General features: G+C 38.7%; 1 protein-coding gene across 1 annotated transcript in view; it reads left to right on the top strand.

Annotated features, from left to right (window-relative positions):
• SNTG2 (syntrophin gamma 2) overlaps positions 1–20,527 on the top strand; it is a gene marked incomplete at both ends in the record, with an annotated part of 260,611 nt that overhangs the window by 183,636 nt on the left and 56,448 nt on the right. Inside the window, 2 exons of the mRNA XM_081314298.1 lie at positions 944–1,073; positions 8,392–8,430. Coding sequence (XP_081170424.1) covers positions 944–1,073; positions 8,392–8,430 — 169 coding nt within the window. The remainder of the gene's footprint in view (positions 1–943; positions 1,074–8,391; positions 8,431–20,527) is intronic.

Here is a 20,527-nt window from a genome sequence, read left to right as displayed (position 1 = left end):
TATTCTAGATGGGTAATAAGAGAAAGCCAATAAACTAAGATTGCAAAACCTTCAGATTCTCTCAAAACATTAACTGTACTCTTTAGAGCCTCCTCAAATTTGCCACCAGATAATACTTGTTGGTGCTGTAATGCTTAAGATTTCAACTTGAAGAGATTCTTCAGAACAGAAAAGAGCCCCAATGTAGCCTCTCTCTCTGTGACTTATTAAAGCAACCTTGTCTTTTGCAGTTTTCCTATCTGCCGTGAGGAGGCTTTCACGGTAGCCATACAACTCTACCAGACAAATCTTCTATAAGTGCTGGCTTTGTGCTTCGGTATATTCCAATTTGTGAAGCTTTACACAATATAGCAATTTCTAATATACTGTAGCAATGAAAAGGTTGTTAAGTGCATGGGGAATGATTATTAAACATGCAATTCTAATGATATATATTTAAAATAAATAATAGGATTTTTATTTTTCCCCTCTCAAATTTTGGAAAGTTGATCTATGGCAAGCCACTGTGTCCTTTAGTTCCAGAATGTTGTCAGTAATATCTATCTGTAATAGATCAATAGGTTCAAATAAAAGCCAAATCCCAGAAGTGAGATCTGGGACAGCTGAACACAAAATACATATATGAAGATACCTGTTAAATGACCTTGTATGGTCCACCCAGTCGCCTATATGACATGTAGGACTTTTTAAAAACTATTGTACGGCCTTCTGAAATCTGAAAATAAAAATAAATAACTAAAAATAATATTTCATAATACTCAGGTAGAAACCACACACAGTACCTACATAACTTGATTGTGTGGCTCTAGATTCCTATTTCCCTGGAATTATAGTGCATACGTGATAGCTTGTAGGGATTAGATGAAGACTAAGAATTGATGATATAGCTTCTTTGATTGTATATACACACACACACACATATATATATTTCTTCCTGCTGCAGATCTAATGCATTTGAAGTACTGGCACTCGATGGAATTAGCACTGGGATACTTCAGTTTTGTTCAGCGCAGGAGAGTGCTGACTGGCTGCGAGCACTATCAACTAACATCAGTGATTTGACACTACAAAATGTACGTTATTTTCTAGATACATATATATGTACGTAGTTTAGGTTCTGTTGTGTTTGTTTCACATGTAAATATTATTCAAAATAACATCTGAAGATTCTTCTACTCTTATGTCTTTCATGCACTTCATTATTTATTTATATTCATAGATATTATTTGATAGACAGAGCCACATTGCATACACTGTATATCAGATCTTAATTTTTTATAAACCAGCTGCTTTTAATTTTGAAGGAAACAGTCTTCTGAATCATCAGTCCTTTGAATATGGATCTTACGCTGGTTTTGTACTGAAACTGTTCCCTCCCTGGCTTCTTAAGAGGCTATTTTCATCAGAAATTATCACCGAATCCAAACCACTGGGAACATGTTCTGAATCAAGACAGATGATTCGTGGCTCATAAACATATACAGACAATCAATTTATCAGCACCGTGAAAACTTTACTTGACCCCTCCTGTGCCTGAGTCCTTACCAAGAGCGCACAGTCTGTCTTTTCAGGCCAGAGATGATTCATTTCAATGCATAACTTAATTTTAGTACACAAACCTTACTTCACTGGGAAGACTTTCCTAACTTGAGTAAAATGAAGTAGAAAATGAGATCAAGAAATTGGATCTTTTATTTTTTTTGTCATTGTTCAATTCTTGTCTGTTACGACTGGAAGAAACATTGTGCAGAGAAGGCAAGCTTTTTTTCCCCCTTGAAAACCAGATTGCACTGTGCTGCTGTGATGGTTTGTGTATGAGTAGTTTAATTAAATTGTGAGTGTTCTGTTGAATACGGTATGCTTAGGAGTGGAATAAATAGTTGTGTGTGTATGAAAGATGCATTGCAGTGCTTACTGTCTACACATAGTCCATTCATTCAGAAACCATTTGAAGTGACAACGGCACTGAAGGAATGGGGGTTATGACCAGTCCTCGGAGTTCCAGCCATCCCAGCACCCCATGGACATATGATCGCTATCTGGGCACTTGGCAACCAGTTCGCACTTGCAAATGGTTGCAGGACCCTGCGATCACATGATTGCCATTTGCTACATTCCCTGCTGGCTTCCCCACCTGCTTACCTTCTCTCAAGCCCTCTCAGCACTTCTGGCACACCAGCTTCTTGTGCACCCCTGTGAACCCTGTGTACTCTTCCTGATCCATACTACATTCCTCTTTGGCTCATGCTACACCCTTTCAGACCCTTCCCAACCCACCCTATACTCTGGCACAGGGGTCCCCATGCTGGCTGGGGAATTCTGGGAGTTGAAGTCCACAGGTCTCAAAGTTGCCAAGGTTGGGGACCCCTGCTCTGGTACACCCTCCCCGACCTGGACCACATTCTTTCTTACCTTCGCCGTGCCTTTTGCACAATCTCTTGCTCTCATCAACCTGCACAGCTGCCCTTGGCACCCTTGTTGATTCTCGCCACACCTCTTATGCACCCACCCACACCCACCTTCACACAGTCTGCCTGGTCCATACCATGGGTATGTAAGCTGGTAGCAGGTTTTCTTCACTTTTTCTTGAAAAGAGTTGATAATCAAGTAGAATAAGATTTCCATGAATAAAACTGACTGTATAGTCCTTCAGCATTACAGAGATTATTTTTTTCTATTTGAAATGTATTTATACTGAATTGCATCCAGTTTTTATTTGAACGTTCCTTTCCTAAAATATCCACCATTCAGAATATGGTTGTATCCCAACTGCATAATCATGATAGTACGAGTTCAAATAGTTCCCCCCCCCCAAAAAAAGACGTAATCTATTCAGTTTACTTTGCCTTCCTGCTGATCGAGAGAGGCCATATTTTTATTCAAATACTTAGCTACCGTGTTACATCCCATATTTGCTGTTTGTAACATTTGTACTTGGAATGTAAGTATTTACATTAGCAAAGCCAGCTCTCCTGCAGACTGCCGATTGGTTGAGGGTTTTTTACAGCGTGTCATACGCTGCTTTGTTGAATACATTGGGAGCAAGGCTCTTTAGCCATTGACTAAAATGGGATTAATAAATAATCCCACACCCTCTCTAAAGATGGAGCAGCTGGTCTAGCTACGGGACTGAATAGCTGCATCTTGTAGAATGACTAGCACAATGGGGTTCCTCTGGGAATACTGTGTGACAATTTTGTAATACTGAATTTCAGAGTGGGAAGGAGCATATGGTGTATTCCTGGCTGCCTGCCAAACTGTCAGCACTGCTGGCAAAATGTTCTTCTTTCTTATTCCAAGCAAAATTCACTTAATTCTTTAGACTGCAGTGGGAACAAGGGCATACCTATGTCCTAATTAGGCCTGTGTAGAGAAGACTGAATGAGAAAAACATTGAACAAGATGGCATACATGGAGAAAAAGCCTAAAGAAAATTGAGGATATACAGAGATGCTTAGTGATGAACTGAAGGAGCAGCAGTTCCTCTCAAAGAATCTGGTCAGAAGAATAAACCACGTGTACAAAAGCAGTGTTGCTCTTTTCAGCAGAGGCAGCAGCTCCACGTACACGTATATTTTTTTTTCTCTCCAAGAAAACTTAACAAGGAGCCTGCAAGTTCAAGAACAGCCTATCGGTCATTTTGGATTCTTTTGGACTTAGCACTTCTGGCAGGGAAAAACTTTTTCCATTGAAAAGTAAGACATATGAGCAAAACACTGTAGTTTGCCAGACTGTTTTGAAAGAAGCAGTTTCTAATTGAAAGCCCACGTATTTCTGTTTCACAGATGGTGGAAATTTCCACAAATCTGGTTTAAAAGCTGGCCTATCTACACCCTGAGCTGGGTGACCTTGGAAAACAGAATTAGGTTACATAACTAAAATCACCTGCTTTAGGAACTTCCTAAAGACAATGCTATATTAAAGAGGCCTTTGATCTGAGCTCTCTTGCATAGCAAAACATTTTCCATTGGGGAATATGACTAGTTCTTGTGGGACGCAATCAAATCACATTACATTTATTTTTCATTACCACATGATTCCAGTTTGATCTTGCCTGTCCTTAAACAAGAACAGATCTCATTGATTCCAGTGCAATTTGCTGCCAAATGCCTTTATTGTTTTTTTTTTAAGAAAGGATTTTCATGAAACTGGTCATCAGTTATTTACATCTGACTTTATTCGGTGAGAAGTATTAGAACACCATTAATATATTTCTAAAAATACATTTGATGCAATAGGCTTGTGGTTTTCAAAAAGTTTTCATTTCCAAATGCATTTGGTGTGATTTTTATTCTGATTGTGCCATTGTGAACTGGGAAGCTCTCAAATATTGCTCTGTTGTAACTACATTGCTCTGACTACCTTCACGATAAAAAAGTTGAAGTGGCTGAATAAGAAAGATAGAACAGTGATACAAGAGAAATACTAAATATAGTAAAAATCAGTAGGGAGTCCTTTTTAATGAGCCACATCAACCTGAATTCCTGCCCAATTTGAGCTAAAAACTTTTTCTTTGAGAGAAATTGCCCGGCAGATTAATATGAACGCAGCATTCTGGTGTAGTTCATTATTTATAAAGGAACTACTGCTACAAGCTTCTCTACTGTCAGTACTGCTTACCGGACACTTCACAACATTTCTTTCTTCGGAAATGAAGATTTTTTAGGCAGAGGACAGCTGACTAAATTTAAGGCTTGGGAACAATCATATTTTTAAAAAAATATCTAGAAGAATTCTAGAAAACCTAAAACCTGCTTTTATCATTTAAATAATATTTCAATGAGCTTCTTACGTTCATCAAAAAAAGAAAGCAGCATAGTGCTGCACGATTTCCTTTTGGGTGTGTGGGTGATGTTACAATGCACATACGAAAAAGATAAGGCTTATGTCACAACCACATAATGCTTCTTTTGTCGTTAACCCCCACTGAAACCCCCTGCTCAGCATGGCTGCACTAGGTTACAATTATTATTTCTAATACCACAAACCAGGGGGTGTTGAGAGGTGTTTAAGGTGATAACAAAGATGTGATTTGAATATTCTACATTTCTAGGTTATTAAAATGATGAAATCAGGCAAGGAAGTTGAGAGAGAAATGGTTTATTTAAGAGTAAGACCAGCTAGTGAACTAGCAAGATGCATTTCTTTATTCACTGTTTAGTTTGTCGTCTATCATACCAGCACTGGAAATGTAAAATAACCTCAGTATCTCTCCCTAAACGATAGCTAGGGTGCTGAAGTGGGCTACTCATTATTTTCTCTAAGATTCAGACTTGGAAGTGGCAAAACTTCTATATATCAACCCATGTTGGAACAATATCCTAAAGTTCATAATCTTCTACAAAGAGCCTTTCATCCTGCAGTGAATTGTTCAGGCTGATGATAATAAACACACACACACACACACACACACAGAGAGAGAGAGAGAGAGAGAGAGAGAGAGAGAGAGAGAGAGAGAGAGAGAGAGAGAGAGAGAGAGAGAGAGAGAGAGAGAGAGAGAGAGACCACTGGCAGAGTGCATGGACAACAAACAATTTGGACAAGAATGGCAGCCTGGGTTTGAGGCAGCAGAATCCTCCCTCTCCTTGTTACTATCGCCTGAGAACAGAAACTCAGTTGAATCAAAGCTCAGACAGAGCTTTGTCCTGATGTGTGTCTTGTCTCTGTTTTAATATTCTTCATTGGTTCGTCCTCTACATTTTAATGTCAGGGTAGCGAAAATTCAGTGTCAATGTAGCTGACCCGCAGAATAGAAAACCTCACAAGCAAAACAAAATAGATAGACATAGTGCCAACAGGGATCCAAGTCAATATAATATTGAGTATATTATATAATAAATATAAACATAATAAATATATTTAACAAAATGTAATATTTATTATATTTAAATAAATAAATTTCCTCCCGAGCCAAATGTGACTTGTTAAAGAGGAAGATTTTCCTCATTAGAGATGTAGTAGGACACCCTCCTTCGCTTCTACCACCAGTGTAGCTTTCAGTGAGGTTTTGAGAGCATAAATCAGTTGGGATGATAATGTGCATTTGACAGTGACAGTGACTTTTTTTGCTGTGAAAAAAGCAGTTCTTAATCTAAGTTTTTAAATTAACATGTTAATCATTATCATAATATATAGTTGTAAGACAAAGGCAATATCTTTTAGGATTGTGGCTTGTTTGATATATGGGACATACTTCCAATATATCCATGTAAGATTGTACTTTTATACTTCTTGAGTGCTATCTTGCTCTCTATTTTTTACTTGTTCCTTATTTATCTTGGATGTTTTTTTTTAATTATATTGTCATTCTAGGCAGTTCCTAAACCTATTACTACTACTACTACTACTACTACTACTACTACTACTACTACTACTACTTCCACTTAGAATCAAGTTTTGTTTGCTCTTTTTTGTATTTTTTTATACAGTATAACCTATGAGAATATCTTACATTGCTGCTTTTGATACTTTATGGTTAACAACCCAGAGAATTGTAAAGTCAGTAATTTCATGTGCAGTGTAGGTTTTATTTTTATATGATGATATTTTCAGCAAGGATTGCTCTGAAACTCCTATTAAAACTCTTTTATTGTAAAGTTCTATGTTGTAGTCCATTTTGTCTAGATATTGTGATTATCTTATTGTGCTGCTTCGACTTGCATCCTACTAAGAGAAATCTCTGGTGAATTGGTTTTACAAAGAAATAATTAAATAATCCTGAAATTTGTTAGCCAAAACAAATTATTACTATATAAGATACATTAATGGTAGTACATAACAACCCCTTTTTGTTGTATCAGAATTATATCTTGCTTTTCTTTTAGGGCCTGATTTATTAGCACATACAGTATATAGTAGCCCTGGAGGAAAAAGCCAATGAGATGTCTTCTGTTGGAGAATTTCATTAATATGCATTTTAGATTAGTTAATCTAAGCTGGATTTTCTGGACTACTGTATAAATCAAAAGAAGAATTTATCTCTGGATTCCATACTTTTCCAGACCTTACAGTATAGTTCTTGGCTCAAAGGTTGCACATTAGAATGATTGTACCAATTAAAATTCAGTTTCTTGCATTTAAAAATATCAGATTTATTTAAATATTTAATGACTAGATTTACACTCAAGCATAAACCCAGTTGAAACAATGCAGATTTACAAGTAGATGGGTTAGTGTATCCTTATAAGGATGGTCATGTTATTAAGGTTAATTTTGTTTCTGTGCTATTATCAGCCATAATAAATCATAGATATGCATCTTATAACCGATCCATAGAAAAATCAATGCAAATAAATGCTTTAGAAATAGAGTTACTGCTATATTACTTATAGTTACTGCTATAATTTCTACTAAATTATGAAGCATTTTTTCACTTATCGTTTGCATGAAAGGATATCGTAAAAAAATAAGTATTTTTTACAGACCATAGAACCAAGATCATGCATGAAACCCATGGGCTTTGTTGAAATTTTTTAAACAGCCACATAGACATAAGCATGCCAGGTTTTCTAGAGATATTGAATGAAAAGATATCTATGAAAAGATATTTTGCACAGGTCAACCTACTTTCAAAATCTTTACTAAGTAGAGATACTTATCTCCTTATTTACTGCAGCCTGCCAATCATTACAAAATCATTGTGGTTACTGTTGGGGTTGATACTGCTTGCTTGCTTGCTTATTTTGTGCACTGTATTTTTCTTTTGACAATTGCATTCAGTTTTCATTCAAAGAAGTTCCATTTCAAGTATGATTAGCAGGAACTTCTTTCAATCCAGTATTGTGCTTTAAGGTGACCATCAGCAACAGCAGTGAAACATTGAAGGGATGAGTCTATTCCCTAGTTATTTGCTTGCTCTCAATTATTTTAGTTAAAATGGCGCATAACAGATAGAGCATAACAGAGTTGCTTAGGAACTATGTTCTGCCACCCAGATGCAGCATCCTGATTTTACTCAGAGCCAGAGGGCTATTGCATTGTAGTTTTTTTAAGTAGTGGACTAGGATGTTGGAGACTAAAATTCACTCTCAGTCGATGAAAGCTTAGTTTTGGGGATTTGGAGGCAGTCAGTCTCGGCCCAGCCCACCTCACAATGTTATTTTTGAGGGGCAGGGGGAATGCAGGAAGGTATGTTTAAATGCCCCTCAAACCTCTGGGGGAAAAGTGGACTATCAATCTACTACTTACCCCCGGCTGTGGCATATTTGAATTTGGGAAATAACAATAGGACGTGGTCGATGTGCTGCATCCTGTTGGTGCCTCCTCAATTCAATTTCATATTTTACCTGGGACCACATAGTTACCATGAGAGCCATGCAATTATGAATGAAACTCATAAACGACAATATAATTGCGGTTATTTTGTATTATTACCTCTATTCTTTTTTACAGATGAAGATGGCCAACAAATGCTGTTCTGCCTCAGACCAGGTAGGATGTTCATTCTATTATTCCTAAATATATGTGATGTCACATTTCTTTTTCAGTAGGTTTAAAAAAAGAGAGAGAGAAAAGCCAGTAATTATCCTAACAGTATGTAGCAATTTGTAGATTAAGCAGGTAGGAAAAGTATATTTTAACACCTGAAATAAGCCAGTTTACAAAGCAAAATTTCACTAAACAGAAATGGAATTTGAATGTTCTCAGAACAAGTTACGATGACAAGAAAACAACTGAAGGATTAAATATTTAGTTTGTTGACTTGCTTGGACAATATAGTGCTTCTGAAAGATCTTGCTTTCTTTTATTATTTACTTTATTCTTAATTGCTTAGCAATCATTCACCTTCATTTATCAAACATATGTTATTTCTATTTGCATGTAAAAGCAGATCACAGAGATTCTGCAGGCACTAGCCCAGTGGCTCTCAACCTTTTCTTCACCACCAACCCCCTTTCAAAACCTTTTGCATCCACAGGCTCTGGCCACAGACCCACCCAAGACTTAATTCAAGATTTAAATCATAACATTTCTTCAAGCCTTTGCGGACCCCTAGTGACAACATTGCACCCCCCGGGGTACACGCACCACAGGTTGAGAACCACTGGTGTAGATATTAAAAAGTCAGCAAGCAAGCGAAATAGAAAGAGAGAAAATCCCCGTTTATTTATCCTAACTTTCTCTTCTACTTCTCATTAGTCTTTGATTACAAGGCTCTGTACTCTTCCTTTTAATACACCCAAAATCTTTGTGATAAGGTTTACACAGTAATTACTTGCAAGGAAACAGAGGAGAAAAGGTAGCATGTTAGGCTATTTCTGCCCAGTTCCTTAGGGGAAAAAATGTTTTGGTCCTTGAAGTCATAAAATAGGTCAGTTCTCTCCTCTGAGGAGTGGGTCTATAGGACTCATAGCTACTACCAGTACCATTACACCAGACTGGGGACAAGCTAAAGATCTTGTTGATTGTAGCTCTTTTCCCACTATCAACCCTATACTACATCCCTGAAAGAATTTTGATTACTGTGATTGAATGCAAGAAGGAAGACCTGTATACTATACACCCTCTAATTAGTATCTGAAAGAAAGTTTGCATATTTCTCTCATTCTCACAGCTTAAAGATCTCTACATTCTCATTCTCAAGGATGTGTATGTGTTCTTGCTTTGGAAATTTGCATATGGAATTACCAAAGGCATGATTTAACTCTTTTGTGTTTGGTTCATATTCAGCCGTACTTCAGTAACAGAGCATGTGATCTTATGTAAATAACCCCAAATTCAGGTCCTGTTCTCTTCAAGTAAAAATGGGAAAGGCTAGGCCTGAGCCATTAGTAGCCTGTTTTGACTCCGGTTAGATAGAAGATTGAATGAGCTTCCTATTTTTTTCATATTTGTGTTAGAAATTGCACCTGGAGTTACCTTTGCAACATTTGCTTCTTATTATTTACCCTTGATGAAAATTCATCCCCTGAATTTGTAGCAGAACAGAATCAAATCTAAGACAAATGTGATCACTTTTACAAAGGCAAAATTTGTTACCCTAATTGCTTTAAATTTCAGTATCAGCTATTTTTCTTGAATCTATTGCATTTCTTAAATCTCTTGCGAGTCTATAAGACTTTTGTGCTTTTTCTTGTTTTAAGGCTCATACATTTGCCTCAGCATAGAAATGAAATGTCAAAACAGTACCTTAAACTAGTATATCATCTTCTTGGAACTTGCCAAATGTTTGCCATTTCTGCTTTGCAAATGTGAACATTTTTTGATCCTGCTTTGTATGCTTTATCATAATGTTCAGAAAATTGAAAGTACTTATTTTTCTGTTATTTTAGGAGAGAGCTAGATTTGTGACTCAATTTCTAAAACATACATCACTGGGCCACATTTTCTTGGCAAAATTTTGAATTAGGTTATGCTATAAATAGAATCCATACAACTTGATTTTGAGTTGTATTCATAGCTTTATTTTGTTGAGATCTAAACCTAATATATTTTTTTTCAAGTTAACTGGAATTTCTAACAGCTCATACAGTATTGCGGTGCATTTAGAAATTGTAATTTTTGTGATTTCCTATTGCAGGCATACCTATATGTATGTATGTATGTGTATGTATGTATGTATACATTTCTCTCTCTCTGTCTCTGTGTGTGTGTGTGTGTGTAATTGATTCTAGCAGATTTTTCTTGCTTAAAAGAAATAGTTGGGGCTCCAATAGCAGTGTCAATGGGGCCAGATTTTTGCTGCCTTGAAGGAAGGCAGTAGGAGATGGGAAGGCTTCCCTTTGAAATATTGACTTCAAGGACTCTGAGTGGCTGATGGTGGTCAGAAAACACTAATAAAGGTCAACAATAACCGCATAATTTCTATAGGTAGTCCTCATCTTATGATTGTAACAGAGCTTACCTATTACAGTTGTAAGTATGACAATCATAAGGTGGATCATCACATGAATGATTCTATTTTACAGCTGCTTTTTGGGATAGTTATTAAGCAAAGGTCCATGATAAGTAAGTGAATCTACAGTCATTCATAAACCCATTGTTTCGCTATGTGTTTTTTGCCAAAACTGAAAGTAAACACTGGTTTTCTACAAACAAAAAAACACCATTGTAAGTCATGGCCATGTGACTGCAGAATGCTGCAGTGAGCTGTAAATGTGGACTAGCTGCTGAGCACCCAAAATGTGGTCATATGACCATGGAACTTTGGAGCTGTGTCATAAGTATCTTTGGGAGGGCCTATCATAACTTGGAATGGTTGCTAAGCAACTGGTGATAAGACGTGGACTACCTGTATTATAAAAATATAATAAAATTCAAATAAAAATAATAAAATGCAATCTTATATCCTTTACCCTAGTGAAAGGCAACTTTTAGGAAAGATTGCATCTGATTTCTGATTCTCTGTATTACTTGGGATGAAGACCCTCAGCTTCCCCGTTTGGTAAGAGCAGACAGGATTATATATGTGATCCTAGAACTGCATGGGGCCAAATCATCTAAGAATAAGACCATATTGATTATCGACATCCAGGCATCAGTTCAGGACATTCATAACAAGCCCAGCGGCATGATGTTCTACCAATGGTATATTATTTGACTGTCAAAACAGAGAATTCATTGCAAATGCAATAAACAGATTAGATTTTTATTTCACACTTGGCAATATTGCAAGACCCAGTAATTCTCGGAAATGATTTATAGTAATATAAAACAGGTTTTAAAGGTGGATTTTTCTTTTCAGCCTGTTATCCTTTACAGTATTAAATATTGTTGATGATGAGTTAGCAACCATTCCTACAATATATATCAAACTGACTTTTTATGTAATAACTGGTTGGATACTCTCTTCATCCTATTGGAAAACACTAATAATTCTTTCTGAAGAAAAATTGCAAATTAAGATATGAAAATATATATTAATAATAGAATCGCAGAATTAATACATTCATTAAATTAAAAACTAACTTCATATTAAAAAAACAAATTTGATATAGCATTTAACTTAATGTAATTATGTGCCATCAAGTTTTTTTCAACTTCTAGTGATCATATAAGTAGATTTTCTCCACGACAGCCTGACGCTACCCTCGTCTTTCAGGTTTTCCAATGGTTAATTTAATGTGAAAATCATTTGGGTTTATAATTTTACAAACAGGCTTGTGTATTCTTTGGAAACATTGTTAGTCTATATAGTAAAATAAAATTAAAACCATATGGAATCTTTTCTGACTAACAAATTCCATTAGAAGGCTTGAACTCTGTGCATCTGATAAAGTGACCCGCAGCTCATGGAAATAAGCCTTTTAATCAAATGCATTAGTCAGAAAAATGTTCCTGCACTTTTTCTGAATTTTGCTATCCTTTAGAAGATACAGGAAGCGTGATCCTGTAGAAATTTCTGTTTAGTTCTCAACCTGCCTACAAAATGTAACTCTGCACTGAACAATTATTAAATACAAAGTCTGGAACTATGAAGTACCTGAGGCCTAGTTTACAGAATTAAGCAATTATTATTCTTTACAATTCTATCAGGAATGAAATTAATATTCTTTGTGATTACGGATACAACCCAAGATAATGGCAAAAAAAGATCAGCTCAGTCATCTAGCTCTTGATAGCAGTGTAGATAGATCAGAGGCCGCCAACCTTTTGGGCACCGAGGACTGTTTCCATGGAGAAAGGTTTTTCTGTGGACCAGAGACTGCATGCTTTTGTGTGTTGCCTGCATCCTGCAGATGGGGCTTTGCTTGGGTGTGTGGACCACATGTTGGCATGCTGAGGCCCGGTACTGGTCCACGGACTGGGGGTTGGGGACCCCTGGTGTAGATGATCATAAAGACACAAGAATTCTCTGGGGGCTTTTGAGGAAGTAAGTTAAGCATTGTTGGAAATAACTAGACAACCTGTGACTCACTGGGTCATTCTTTTCTAGATATTTCCTTACCAAGCATTCACTCACTCCTGTGCACCCTCCCTTACCCTTCCTGTGCCTCCCTTGTGTCCTCTCACACCCCCTTGCCCTCTATGCACACTCCCCGACTTGCATCACTTTTCTGCACAACTTCCCTGATCCATGGCATCACCTTTTGCACACTTTACCCAACCTGCCTGGCACCTCTAAGCACTTCCCCGACCTGTGCTGCACTTTCACGCACTCCCTCACACCCTTGGTGACCCTACCCCAATCTGCACAGTGTCTCTTGTACACCCCATGCACCCTCCCTGACACACCCAGTGCCTCTCCTGCATCCCCTTAACCCCTTCTCTCACTCCCCCACCCAGCAGCAGCCACTTAATCTATGATGCACCATTTTGCCCAATTGAAGATTACAAACAGAGTTTTAGTAATATGAAAACAGATGGAATGGATGTGTTGGAATAAGGTCAACCATATGATGGAGCTGCAGATATGAGTGAATTGTATATTGGTGTCTAAGCTAAAATATACCATAGCATCCAAAAGGTACATATGTCCATTTTGCTGCCTACAATTTCATTCTGAATAATGCCATGTTGTTGTTGTTAGCTGCGAAGCGTGTCCGACCCATTGCAACCCTATGGACAACGTTTCTCCAGGCCTTCCTGTCCTCTACCATCTGCTGGAGTCCATTTAAGCTCACATCCAGCCACCTCATTCTCTGTCGTCCCCTTCTTCTATTGCCCTCAATCTTTCCCAGCATTAGGCTCTTCTCCAGTGAGTCCTTCCTTCTCATTAGGTGGCCAAAGTATTTGAGTTTTAGCTTCAGGATCTGGCCTTCTAAAGAGTAGTCAGGGTTGATCTCCTCTAGGACTGATGGGTTTGATCGCCTTGCAGTCCAAGGGACTCGCAGGAGTCTTCTCCAGCACCATAGTTCAAAGGCCTCAATTCTTTGGCGCTCAGCCTTTCTTATGGTCCAGCTTTCACTGCCATACATTGCAACTGGGAAGACCATAGCCTTGACTATACGCACTTTTGTTGACAGGGTAACAGAGTGAGCGCCTGTTATTCGTCCCAGCTTCTGCCAACCTAGCAGTTCGAAGCACGTAAAAATGCAAGTAGAAAAATAGGGACCACTACGGTGGGAAGGTAACAGCGTTCCGTGCGCCTTTGGCGTCTAGTCATGCCGGCCACATGACCACGGAGATGTCCTCGGACAAGCGCTGGCTCTTTGGCTTTGAAACGGAGATGAGCACTGCCCCCTAGAGTTGGAAACGACTAGCACGCATGTGCGGGGGAACCTTTACCTTTACCTTTAATGTCTTTATAATTTGCACATAGTATGAAACAGTTTCTTTCACTTTTCCTAAGAATGACATCTCAGTCCACAATTGTCTGCTGAAGGCATTGTGTGTAGCATGATAGTCAGCACATATCAGGCTCTCATTCCCATTCACACCCACTTCAGAGATACCCACAATATATTGACGGTGATAATTCTCTTGAGAAAGAGAATAAGTAACAGTAACAGATATATATAACCACCATAATCATATGTGTGTGTGTGTGTGTGTGTGTGTGTGTAGTTTATTGACCACCATAATCAAATGGACAGAAATCTTATATTTGTTTTTGTTGTTTTTTTAAAAAAAGTTGTAGAATTTCTTATACTGGAAACTATTTCTGTTAACAAGTTTACTGATAACCTCACATACTTTTTTTAAAAAAAATCACACCTTTGATAGTGACAGCTGCAGAGAGGGCCTTTTTTCAACATTAACATATAAAAAGCTACATGGAAAGCAACATGTATAAGAGTGTCTAAGTGGTTTGAGAGGAAAATACGCTGTTCTCAGCAGAGAATGAGATGCCATAACACTAGATATTCCAATCAGTATATTTGCAGATCAAAAGGCATGAAATAAACACTTTTGAGTGATCTATTACAGCCCTGCTGTCACGGTCCTCATATGCACAGAGCCAGGGATTACAGGGTTACACTGGGCCTCCATCTCTATTTTGTGGGGTCAAAGAGCTCTGTACAACACACAAATGCAGTACAGATGCTCTGACCAGCAAACTATGCAGCCCAGACATACCTACCTGCATGAATGGTAAGCTGCTGCTGTTTAAATTTTTAAAGGTTTACTTTGGTTGTTAGCTTAAGCTATTGTTTGTTATTATTGCGCTCTGTGCATATTCTCAGTCATCATAAGGGGGTGTCTGTTACCCTATGGCTCTAGACCTAATGCTAGTGTCTGTTGATGAATATGAAATGAAGAGAGGTTTCATGGATAAAATTGGCGAGGAACTGTGGAAAGTTTAAATTAAAACCACCCAATAATGCTATTGATAATCAATCAACTGGAGAGCCAGTTTGGTATAGTGTTACGACTTCAGATGAGAAACAGGGAAACCATGACTTCTAGTCCCATCTTAGGCACAAAGTCAGCTGGGTGACCTTGGGCCAGTCACTCTCTCCCAGTCCTAAAAAGGAGGCAATGGCAAACCACTTCTGAAAAACATTGCCAAGAAAACTGCAGCGATTTGGCCAAAAATCAGACATAATTGAACCAAAGTCAAAAAAGGTCATTCTAGAAACTTAGCAATAATAACCTTAATGACCAACTTTATACCCTAGTGTGCAATTAAACCAGTTGATTTTGAACTATTTAAAATATCCACTGTATAATTAGCATGCTAACTCAGTTTTAGGACTTTAGCTTCTTAACCTGCCAAGTTTCTTAAAACACTCACCAATCTTGATTGCCATTTATTTATTCATATAAAATATGCAGCATTCCAGAGAGGCAAAATATATTTTACTTTCTTTAATTTTTCTTCCTTTACATATAATTGCTGTCACTTAGTATTCATTTGTACATGAACAAATACATAAACAAACAAGCCTAAAGCTACAAGGTTTTTTTGTGTTCTTAATTTTTATTGCGGGTCTCTGTGCCAAGGCATTAATTGTTTATTTAAAGACAAAACTTGTTCCCCATGAAGTCATCATTGCTGTTTCAATTACATGAACTTAAACCTGCCATGTCTACATTCTATATTTGTGGAATATCTACTTGTGTCCCATGTTTATGATCATCAATTTGTCAACCTATACTTAGTGTAATAATACTTATAAATTCCAAAATAGTGCATGCAAAGCCGCATGGTCGCACAGAGAGACGGACACTTGGGCTGGGTAGTACTTCTTTATTGGATCAGGAATAAAGCTGGGGCGAAGGGGTTACCTGGCGTCTCTTTATACCTGCCCAGGTGAATCGCGACCAATAGATTCAAACCTGGGCTTCCCGCCAGTGCAGGTGGCCAATGGATTTAAACCCTGGCTTCCCGCCAGAGCTGACCGTGCCCTGGGGCTGTCAACGACTTGCTCTATTCAGGCTTTCCCACCAAAAGCGGTTATAGCCTGGAGCTGTCCAGCCCCCTGCTGTGCTGACATTCCAGTGCAAAAAAGAAGCATTCATATGCAATGACTAACAGAAAAGGAGAATTAATAATGTGTTATTTAACTTGATTGTAGATTTCTGCAGTGCATGTGTGTGTGTGTGTGTGTGTGTGTGTGTGTGTGTGTGTGTGTGTGTATTTCTGTGTGTGTATATACACACACACCCTTTCTACTGCTATTTATCATAAGGCCACGCACACAGATCAGATTCTGCATAATGAGAGTAATCACCCTATTGCACATAAGATTAGTTGTATCCAAACACTGTTTAATAGGGTGGATACCCATTGCAGCACAATGGCAGCGAAAATTAAAGCACAGGCATATCTCCATCCTATATGCAGGCAGAATGGGTACTCAGCGAGCTTTATTTGATGCTGTTGCAAACATCAGGAACCACGATCGATCCATGACAGACCAACGACTGGTGCTTGGGTCACACTTCCATATATCAATGGTGTATCCGAAGCAACCACAGGGATACTTGCGACCCATGATATTAGCATGGCACACAGGCCCAGCCAGACCCCGCGCAGGAGAATAATGCACCCAAATGAACCGCTATCCAAAAGTGACATGTCATCTGTAATTTATAGAATCAATTGCAATGATTGTTGTTGCAATTACGTTGGGGAAACAGCGAAACGCCTCCAGACTAGAGTGCATAACTAGCGGTTAAACGGCATGAACAGCGTTTCCCAGGTATGGGTGCATATGGCTGAGAAGGATCATACATTTAATTTTGCTGGGGCTGAGGTCATCACCCAGGATTCCATGAAAGGTGGCCGCTTATTACAAGAAGCATGGCTGTCTGATCGATACTCCATCAATCAGCACGTGGAACTGCTTCCAGCATATCAAACATTGACAAGACGAACAGCTGCGCAGAGAATCAGAGTGGGTGAATCTCTTACCACCTCCATGCTGGGCGAACAGAAATATAAAAGATCTGAGTTGTTTACCCATAGAACAGCAGGGTGTCACAACGAATGGAGAGATGGAAGCATGAGCAGAACCTACCACAAGACTAAGAGAAGGACAACAGAACAACATGACTGGTGTGAGCATATGATGGGAGGATCATCGGCAGACGCCACTGCGTGGCAGGCTGACAGCACAGCTGAACAGAATAGCAGCAGGAGTGATCCGGCAACGACGCCAAATAGCTGCACGCTACAGGATAGATGCGACCAACAGGTGAGGTGGGTGGGGGAGGGAAAACGTCAAAACCAAAGCAGATACCAGCTAGTACGGCAAAACCACGATCCATGACTAGATCACTAATATCCACACAGCTATAAAAGTAACAAGTGTTTCCTGCTACTGGCAGTGGATTGACGAAAGCTAAGTTATTAAAAGTTTTTTTTCTGTCCTGGAGATCAGTGGTTTTCAGATTTCCAAGGATCTCTCCCAGGTATTGGAGGACTTTCTATAGCAGGGGTGTCAAACTGCTGGCCTATGGGCTGGTTGCATCATGCAGAGCCCGTGCCCACCCCAGGTCCAGCAATACAAAAAAAGTCACGATGCGTCACGACACATCACGTGACGTGGTGAAGTTTGACACCCGTGCTCTATAGCATTTGTTTGATGAAGTATAAGGGACTGTAGCTGCAAAGTACAAGTGTTACAAACTCATATTCCCATTTTCTCAGTATTGCATAAGGTCTGCAATATCTCTGCATTTGGAAGGTTATTCATTTCCTTAACTAGGCTTTTAAAAATTAATAATGTTAATCTTGTCTATTTATGTTTTCATGTTGTTGTTGCTAAACACCATGATTGCCCAAGTCCTGTTATAATGCTGTGTGTGTGTGTGTGTGTGTGTGTGTGTCTTCCTGAGAGGGATGAGTGATGAATGCTTTGAGTATATGGCAAAAGTATATAATCCTAAGGTGCAAAGGTCATCCCTACTATCCAGCTAAAGCAAGCAGGCACCTATATAGGACAGCAACAAACTAGGAAGATGTTGGAGGCAAGCAGTCATTTTAGAAAGCAACAGTAAGCCATCTGTATTTTACCAAGAACATCACATTGATAGGAATCATAAATCAGTCATAAAATGATTGATAATATGGTGCCAGTAATGGACCCCTCCTGTCAGATGGCATTCAACATGTTACTGAGGAAAGTCGAAGGCTCTTTCGGAATACTAATGGTGTTTGTGATGTAGCTAAATTAAAGCCTTAGAGCGTAATAAGCTAATGACAATGGTCAGATAAAAGAATCTAAGTTAAAGCAGTGATGTAATTTGACAAAGCATCTCAGAGTTAACCCTCCCAAGTTCTCTTTAGAATAAAGGCGGGGGCGGGGGGAGCAAGAGACACATTCAGACCTCAGGATCCTGTTTCTGTAACTCTAAAAGGGTTGTATTAGCAATCATAACTTTGGTTTCCTTGTGTGGTTTACCTCAAAGGACTGAGATAGGAACTGTGGACTAAATTAAATGAAATAGGTTCAGAATGAATATGAAAAGAGACTGCTAAAGATGAAGAAATTTAAGAAAGCATACTGGATGTCAAAACAGCTATTGTTATTCTCATAGTATTGGTGACAGTAAGAGAAAGTGATTCAGAGAACTTTGATATCCTCAGGAAGAACACTCCTGTATATTTATGGGACTCTGATTCACTATCATAGGTTACATCCATACATTCGCCCAAACTTTGGGTCTTTCATTGTTCTTCAGGGACTTCTCAAGATGCAGCCTTCCTTTTATCCCCACTTAGCTTTGTATTTCTCTGATCCAGTGTTACAGTGAAACTTTTTCTCCTGTGCAATGCTTCAACAGCAACTGTAATGAAGACGAGACAGGTGCTAGGATTTGCCAACTCCTGTTTCCTATTTTTGGCCGCTGCAGGCACAGTCCCCCCCCACCCTGATTGATTCTACTCAGTGGCCATCTTAGCTGGAAATGATGCTAGTTAGGCATTGCAAGGGTTCCTGACCTATGATGTAGTGGTCTCAGGGGAAATTATTTATAATGTGTAAAAAAATGAGTCCATCCTTCTGTTAGATAGAGAGGAATGAGCAACTGCAAGGAAAAGCATAAGGACTGACAGGCAAGAAAGAGAAATACAAGTGAGCAAATGCAAGTGAGACATCAAAAGAAAGAGCAAGAGAAGAAAAGACAGATGTAGTGTAAGGATTAGAGCAAGAAAGATGAGTGAGTGACAAGGAGCAATACAGTATATCAAGAGAAAGTCAATGGATTGGATCAATGGATTAGTGATGGAGTGGGATGGATTTCCTCATAAACTAAAATAGGTGAGTATCTTCTACTATACCAGGAAGTCCCAAACCACCTTGTAGATCAACTACCAACCATGATCTATGGACTGGGACTTCCCAAATAAAGCAGGAAAGGCAGAAACCCCCCTCCAACCAGGTGGCCAAACTTGTCAAAACTCCTCCAACCCACTTCACATTATGGAGAACAACTGATGAATGTTTTTACAACCAGCAGGAAGTACATCAATTGCTAAACCTCAATTTGCCCAAAGTAAGTACCACTCTGAGGCAGAATAGAGACCACATATACAGCCAAGGCAAATTATGTTGGAGTACTTTTATGCTGCATCAAGGATTGTAGGGAGGCATTTTAAACCAGTGGTTTGGGTAACCTCCAAATGAAGGCATGACTACTATGGAAAGAAATTACAGAAATCTTGGAGTATTTATATCCAATACTACTACTTCCAAGCACATTGTTAATCAAGTATCATATTAAAATACACCTGATGACTGATCTCATCTTAATATACATATACATCTCATTTTAAAGATGAATTTCAGTTTTCAGCCAGATAACTTTACATTGCAGATTATCCAAAGATCATTATTTTTGTCAATAATATGCATTAGAGATAATACTCAAGTACTAATGCAACCATGATAGTTCCTTTCTGCAAGTCAGCCCCTCAGATGCATCACCTGAGCAGCCACCCCCAGTTTTAGAATACAGGTGCAGAAATAGTCATCGTCACGGTTTGTGTAGATCAGACATGTCAAACTCACAACTTCACATGATGTCGCACAATGTATCAGGATGGTTTTGCCATTGCCGGCAATGGGGTTGGCGTGGCTTCCACATGACGCATCCGCCCCACGGGCCAGCAGTTTGACACCCCGGTGTAGATAGTCAGGTAGACAGGATGGATGTGTTTAGTCATTGATTACAATGTAATGAAATTAAGCAATCCTGG

The sequence above is a fragment of the Vipera berus genome, assembly GCF_964194415.1.
Source record: "Vipera berus genome assembly, chromosome: 1".
In the NCBI taxonomy this organism is placed as follows: domain Eukaryota; kingdom Metazoa; phylum Chordata; class Lepidosauria; order Squamata; family Viperidae; genus Vipera; species Vipera berus.
This window is presented reverse-complemented; position numbering and strand designations above follow the sequence as displayed.